General features: G+C 50.9%; 1 protein-coding gene across 1 annotated transcript in view; it reads left to right on the top strand.

Moving 5' to 3' along the window:
* Nucleotides 1–822: 822 nt before the first annotated feature.
* The window catches only part of LOC116827222 (E3 ubiquitin-protein ligase TRIM39-like), an 8319-nt gene continuing 1615 nt past the window's right edge, over nucleotides 823–7526 (top strand). The window contains 5 exon segments of the mRNA XM_032784591.2: nucleotides 823–1396; nucleotides 1592–1687; nucleotides 4171–4401; nucleotides 6038–6064; nucleotides 6796–6907. Coding sequence (XP_032640482.1) covers nucleotides 986–1396; nucleotides 1592–1687; nucleotides 4171–4401; nucleotides 6038–6064; nucleotides 6796–6907 — 877 coding nt within the window. The 5' untranslated portion in view covers nucleotides 823–985.

The following is a 7526-nucleotide window of genomic DNA, read 5'->3' as shown; positions in this document are numbered from 1 at the left end:
AGATCTGAAGGAAGCCTCCCGGGGGCATCCTTATCAGGTGCCCGAACCCCCTCAAGTGGCTCCTCTCAATCCAGAGGAGTAGCCGCTCTACTTCGAGGCTCTCCTGAATAGCCGAGCTCCTCACCCTGTCTTGGAGAGCAAGCCCAGCCACCCTGCAGAGAAACCACATTTCTGCAGCTGATACCCACGATCTCGTCCTTTCGGTCATTACTCGACATTCATGACCATACATGGGTGGCGTGTGAGCTCCCCCCTTTGGGGAGGCTAGCCACGGGGTCCCCGCCCCTTCTGCCAAAGGCCATTGCCCCCTCCTTGTCTGCTGGAGCCCCAAGCCTCCTCCCCACCACCTGCAGCCAGAGGACCCCCGGCGAAACCACCCTGGGCCATCATCTGGCACCCGAACCAGGCCGCTCACCAGACCCAGTGCCAGATCCCCCGCTGACCCCCACCGGCTTTGGGGAGAAGGTGGAGCATGGGCTAGGGTGACCAGATGTTCCGATTTTATAGGGACAGTCCTGATTTTTGGGTCTTTTTCTTATATAGGCTCCTATTAACCCCTCTCCTGATTTTTCACATTTGCTGTCTGGTCACCCTATGGGTAGGGCCAGGACCTGGGTCAGGGGAGGCTAAACTATTATACCCACCACCCATGTGAGCATAGGTGAGGATGGGACATAGAGCGACAAGTGAACCCCCAACTCAAACACCAGGCACGTATTTATTCTCTCCCCTGCGCGTAACTGAGCGCCACCCCTAGGCATCGCGTGTTATTCCCTGCACAGACAGAAACGCGCGCACTTTTCTGCCCAGTCCCCTGGACGGGGGAAGGGCTCTGTTCAACCAGGGCTCATGTTGCAGCCCAGCCAGGCATGGAAACGCCCCTTTCCTGTAACAGACACTGAACCCGTGAAAATTTCAAATCGCTGCTGCTGCGGTATTTGCAAGGTGCGGGCTGGCTGCACGTGGGGTGCAAGGAGCCTTGGCCATGGCCACAGAGAGCTCTGGGGTGGAGACCTTGCAAAGGGAGCTGGCTTGCTCCATTTGTCTGGAGTACTTTCAGGACCCGGTGTCGATACAATGCGGACACAATTTCTGCCGAGCCTGCATTACTAAGTGCTGGGAGGGATCGGTTAGAAACTTCTCCTGCCCCCAGTGCAGAAAAACTGCCCGGAAAAGAAACTTCAGGCCCAACAGGGAACTGGCTAGTGTTATCCAAATAGCCAAAGGGCTGAGTCTCCAGGCAACCAAAGGCTTGGGAAGGTGTGAGAAACACCAGGAAGCTCTGAAACTGTTCTGTGAAGAGGATCAAACCCCCATCTGCGTGGTTTGCAGAGAGTCCCAGGCTCACAGAGCTCACACGGTGGTTCCCATAGAGGAGGCTGGCTTGGATTACAAGGTAAGGAAGCTCTTGGGCTAGAGAGTTTGTGCCTCTTTTTATTTGTTTTAATAGCACTGTTATTTCAGGGGACAATGAGTAAGAGTCACATAGTCCTTCAGACACAGGACTTTGTGTAGACTAAACCCCCCAAGGCACAGAAAAACTCACACACCAAAAAACTTCAACCCACTCAAACCCTTTTCCTTGGCTCAGGAACAAATCCAGACCTGACTGCGGACCCTGAAGGAAGAGAAGGAAAAGCTGCTGGGATTTAAAAAATCTGAAGAGGGGAGATGCCAGCAGCATCTGGTAGGTGCCTGTTATGCAAGCAGGGACATGGATTTGGGGGGCTCTGTGTCTGGGGGAGATAATTGTTGGTGGAGCTTGGCTGCCTGTGTGTAAGGTGGTAACTTCTGAACACTGCATCTGATCCAGGCCAACATTTCAGGGGATGCTTTAGGCCTTTACAGCCAGAGCCCTATAGATTTGGGTGACAACTGGGACATTCAAAGAGGTGGCAAAATGGAAGCCACCCTCATCTGTGGATGGCCCCTGTTAACACATTGCAGTATAACAATAGCTACACACATCTTCCCAATAGCTGGTAATGTGTTCACACCCTGAATTACGAAAGGACTACTTGGCAAAGAGTTCTGTGGCACCTTATAGTCTATAAGATGCCACAGAACTCTTTGCCCCTTTTACAGATCCAGACTAACGTGGCTGCCCCTCTGATAAAAGGAATAATTGCAGTCCCCGATGGGGGGAGACATGGGGCGGGTACTTAGCCTGCAGGGGAAGCCAGAGGACACAGAGTTTTGGCTACACTTGCTATGTACACAGCGTGGGAGTTAAAATGTGTAAGGGAAAGCGCGCCGGTGCCACATTTGCAGCGGTGTCTGGAGTGGTGCATTGGCTGCAATGTGCTTTTCAAAAGAGGAGGGTGGGGTGAAGTGTGACAGGGAGCCTGGGGGAGAGAGAGAGAGTGGATTTTTGAAGGCAACACTGTGTCAGCTTCCTGCCTTGCAAATTCAGACAACTTCCCCCACCCCTCTCTCATTCACTAAATGCAAATAGCCTTCAGACCAGATAAGCAGCTGCTCCAACGGACTCCCCCCCCACTTTCTCTCCTCAAGCAAACAGTAGCTGTGGACATTCCCTGCCTGCCTCTGCTCGAGCAAACAATTGCTGTGTTTGATTTTTAGATAAGCAGCTCCGGGAGCCCCGAGTTCACAACAAAACAAAGGGAGTTCTTTAGTTAAAAGCATTATGGGAAAATTCCGGAGGTCAGTTACAGCGTCGTAAGATTAATCGCTGTTTACACTGGCACCCCAGCGCTGCAGCACCAGCGCTGTTCTCTTTATTTCTCTCATCCATGTGGAGTACAAGCAGCGCTGTAGCCAGGGAAATACAGCGCTGTTTGTGCCTTGCCAGTGTGGATGGAGACTAAGTTTGCCACGCTGTAAAGCCACCACCAGCGCTGCAACTCTCCAGCGTAGCCAAGGCTATTGACATCACCACCACCCCACATGGGGAGTGGGGGGAAGAATCCCTGGGATGATGGGGTGAATTGGGGACCCTGCTGGGTGGGGAAAGGGCCCCTGGTATGGTGGGATGAATTGGGGACTCTGCTGGGTGGGGAAAGGGGGCCTAGCATGGTGGGGTGAATTGAGGACCCTGCTCTGTGAGGGGGGTGGAAGGCCCCTGGCATGGTGGCCAGAATGAGGGACCCTGCTGTCTGTGTGTGGTGGGGGAAATAGGGCCTCTGGCCTGGAGAGAATGTGGACCCTGCTATGGGAGGAGGAGGAGAAAAGGGGGGGTCTTTGTATCTGTGTCTTTGTATGTCCCTTTCCATGGGCTGGATTGTGGCAATGACTCCCTGCCCTGCACTGAGGCTGGGGCAGCCCCAGGAGAGGGGCGGTGGGCACTGGACAGTGCAGGCGTAGGGCCCTGGTCCTACTTCCTTCTTCCCTTGTCACTAGGGCCACCAGCCTGGAGCTGTCCTGGCAGGTCTGCAAGTGCAGCCAGTCCTGCACATAAGAGGGAGGCCCATTTTTATCCTCCATCACATGCCCCTTATGCACCCTGCTGGGACCTGTCTCAGTCAGGGTCCCAGTGTCCACATTTGCACATGACTGGCTCTGTGTTTGGGTGTTGGAAGATCAGAGTTTTCCTGAGAACTTCCGAATTCTTTTCTTCCCTTCTCCTGCCCACTCTCACCAAGCCTCTGCCAAGGTCATTGTGAGTCCTGCCCTTTCCGCTACTGGACAGGACTCAGACGTGAAGACCCCCTTTTATCCAGGGCCAGACGGATCAGGTCAGATATGAGGCTGCACCAGTCAGAGCCACCAGGGCCAAGTGTGAGGTTCTAGGAAGCCTGGGGAGAGTAGTGGGCAGAGCATTTTTATTTCTCAGTATCTCAAGTGCTGCATTGTTAGATGTATTGATGTCTAAAGTCTCCCTTCTGCTCCCACGCAGCTTTATCAAATGTCACTTGACTGTCCTCATGTCCCTGCTAATAAGACCCTGAACTTGCCTTTTTGAGCCCAGGCGAACATTTTCCATATAAAACCTCTTCCAAGAAAACATCTCTAGAATCTGAAATTCACTCAACAACTAGGAAACCGAACAAACCTCCACTTGAGCAATTTAACTGGACAAAATGGGAAGAAAGATCTTGCAGCACCAAATTAAAAAAACAAATAGTTTAAATAAAATCTGCGTTTGGTTTATTAATTATTACTCTTATCCACTGTGGGTCCCTGAACTTCCCTTTCCCCTGTTTGTTGCAGAAACAGACACAAGCCGAGAGGCAGAAGATTGTGTCTCTATTTCAACAACTGCACCAGATGCTGGAGGAAAAAGAGCGACTCCTGCTGGTCCGGCTAAAAGAGTTGGACAAGACGATTGTGAGGATACAGAATGAAAATGTCACCAAACTCTCCAAGGAGATTTCCCATCTCAGTGAGCAGATCAGTGAGATGGAGCTGAAGTGCCAGCAGGCAGCAACTGAATTCCCACAGGTGAGAACTCCAATCTCTGCCGCAAAATGGAGATGGGGTTCTCTATTGCTTTGTATCCATCTTGATTGCAGTTCGTTTTCGTGCTGTGATTTGTCAGGGTGGCAGGAGAGGCGTATAATTATGAATCTTTCAAATTGAAATAAATAAACTCTATGAAGTTGGTGATCAGACCTCTTTTGGTCCAATGTCTGGGCACCTCACAAATATTAATGAAGATCTACTCACCTGTGTCTATAGTAGGTACGTTCTATCATCTCCATTTTATGGATGAGGAACTGAGGCCAGAGAGACTATGTGATTTCCCTAAAGACACAGTACCAGAGTCTCTGATGAGGTCAAGAACAGACTCTGGGTTTCCTGAACCTCATTCCTGTGCCTTCATCACAAGGCCACCCTTCTTCTCCAGCTCTCTCTGGGCCAAGAAAGGGTCTTGGGTTAGTGCTTCAAGGCAGTTGTGCTAACCCAATGTTTCTCAAACAGGGGTCCACAAACCCCCAGTCCGCCGGCCCCACTGATCAACTCCTCCTGCTCCTTCCCTCAGCTCCTCCCCTCTCTCCCAGTGCTTCCTGCTAGGAGGGAGGGCGAGGAGTGGGGACGCGGAGTGCTCAGGAGAGGGGGCGGGAAGAGGAGGGGTGAGATGGGGCCTTAGGGGAAGGGGTGGAGTAGGGCGGGGCCTGGGACTGAGCAGGGGTGGGGAGGCTTGGGGGTCCATGAAAATTTTTAAATCAAAATGGGGGTCCTTGGGTTTGAGAACCGCTGTGCTAACCCGTCAAGAGGTCTGCACTGGAATTGCAGCATGGCTAAAGGCCTGCCCCCTTTAATCATGGTCCAGAGCACATTTATTCATTATTAGTTTACATTCAGTGCTTTGTGCTTCAAAAGGACAGAGTAAATGAGGGGTAGAATTAAAGAAGGTGCAGTAAATACACCTGAGGTTACACTGTTCGTTTTCACTTTTTGATTAAAAGAACTAGAGCGACATAAAATTAACCTGGCACACGTGACACGGACTTAAATGTGGCTGACTGACAGGTCTCAGTGTAGTTGTAGACAGGGAATCATCACTGAACATGTGTGTTTCTAGTGGGGTCCCTTGAGGATCGGTTCTGGCCCTATACTATTTAACATAGGCTGGTGATGGGACACTAGATGGGGAGGGCTCTGAGCTACTACAGCGAATTTTTTCCCAGGTGTCTGGCTGGTGGGTCTCGCCCACATGCTCAGGGTCTAACTGATCACCAGATTTGGGGTCGGGAAGGAATTTTTCTCTGGGTCAGATTGGCAGAAACCCTGGGGGGTTTTCGCCTTCCTCTGCAGCATGGGGCATGGATCACTTGCAGGTTTAAACTAGTGTCAGTGGTGAATTCTCTGTAACTTGGAGTCTTTAAACCATGATTTGAGGACGTCAGTACCTCATCCAGAGGTTAGGGGTCTATTATAGGAGGGTGTGGGCGAGGGTCTGTGGCCTGCAACATGCAGGAGGTCAGACAAGAAGATCATGATGGTCCCTTCAGACCTAGGAATCTTTGAAAAAGTGTTACCAGGTACAGAGATTTGTGTAGTGTCAGTTCTCATTATTAGCACTGTAGGACTGAACTTCTCTCTTTCTCCTTCTCTCTTCCCCTCTCCCATCTAGGGTGTCAGAAGCACCTTAAGCAGGTATGTGTTGCCTTCTCACTCCTCCCTCGGGCTTCCCCGTGCTGGGAAGGGTTCCAGCCAAATGCCTGGGGGAGGATTAAAATTCAGATCCCAGCCTTCCTCGGCTGAACAAAATCCTGGGCTTGGTGCCCATTATTTAAGGCCCAGTGATTAATCATCCTAAAGGCTGGATTATTCACCCGAAAATAACTCCTTTCCCCTCCCTGGAGCTGGTCTTCCTTCACGTCGCAACTGAAGCATGTTAACTGGACCTGTAGGGGAAATTGGTGCCTTGACTGACAGTGTTCTGAGGCTGGGATCCACAGAACAATTCAGTCACCTGGCCCCTCAATCCAGTAGTCTTCACTATCCGAAATTCGTACTGACAGGTGCTGTGATACATTATGTGTTATAAAACAATGAATTAGAACATAAGAACAGCCAGACTGGGTCAGACCAAAGGTTCATCTAACCCAGTGGCCTGTCTTCCGACAGTGGCCAATGCCAGTTGTTTCAGAGGGAATGAACAGAACAGGTGATCATCAAGTGATCCATTTCCAGCTTCTGGCAAATAGAGGCAAGGGATATCCTTCCTGCCCATCCTGGCTACTAGCCATTGATGGACCTCTCCTCCATGACAGGTTTCAGAGTAGCAGTGAATTTATCTAGTTCTTTTTTGAACCCTGTTATAGTCTTGGCCTTCACAACATCCTTTGGCAAAGCGTTCCACAGGTTGACTGCAGTCTGTCTCTGTAGGTGCAAGAAGGGGAGTCCCAGCAGCAGGTGGAAATTCCTCTTGAGCTGGAGGAGTTCCTCAGTGAATTCTCTCAGGGGAACAGTGTCAGGAAGACGCTGAAGGAATCCAAAGGTATTGAGGCAGGAAATGGAGCTGTAACTCTGAATGTGAGAGAGGGCAGGCTCTGCCTGATCAGCTGATAAGGTAAAACCAAACACCCAAAGAGGACAGGCAGCTGGTACAATATCTGAATCAAGTGACGATTCTCGGGAATTATCCTTATGACTTAGCAGGAATGACATGAATGTGATTCCTTGGTGAAGAACCTGCTTATGCTAATTATTGAGGGATGTAAAGTCTTTTGGAGGATTTAAACCCTATTGTTGATGCCGAGGGCCCGTGTTGTATTCTGGATTCTGTTTAATTTCAGTCTGGCTTTCATAGAAATTTTCTCTAGATGCAATTTACCCCAAACAGAGTGACCAACCCAAGGGGTTTTCCTCTTGCTCTGGGTACCTTTGCATCTTTCCCATAATTAAACCACAGTTCTCCCCCTCTCTCTTTTCCCTGGACTCGGAAGCCTCTGTGCCCTGTTCTTAGGGGTGAGGAGGGAATCTCCCCAGGCATAGGTGCCAACTCCGTGGGTGCTCCAGGGCTGTGGAGCACCCACTAGCAGCTCCCCCACCCTGGATCAATTCCTCCCCCTCCCCGCCAGTGCCTCCCGCCCACCGCGATCAGCTGTTTAGCAGTG

Source organism: Chelonoidis abingdonii, chromosome 12 (genome assembly GCF_003597395.2).
Source record: "Chelonoidis abingdonii isolate Lonesome George chromosome 12, CheloAbing_2.0, whole genome shotgun sequence".
NCBI lineage: Eukaryota > Metazoa > Chordata > Testudines > Testudinidae > Chelonoidis > Chelonoidis abingdonii.
The sequence above is the reverse complement of the archived record's forward strand: the minus strand, read 5'-3'. Positions and strand labels throughout refer to the sequence as shown.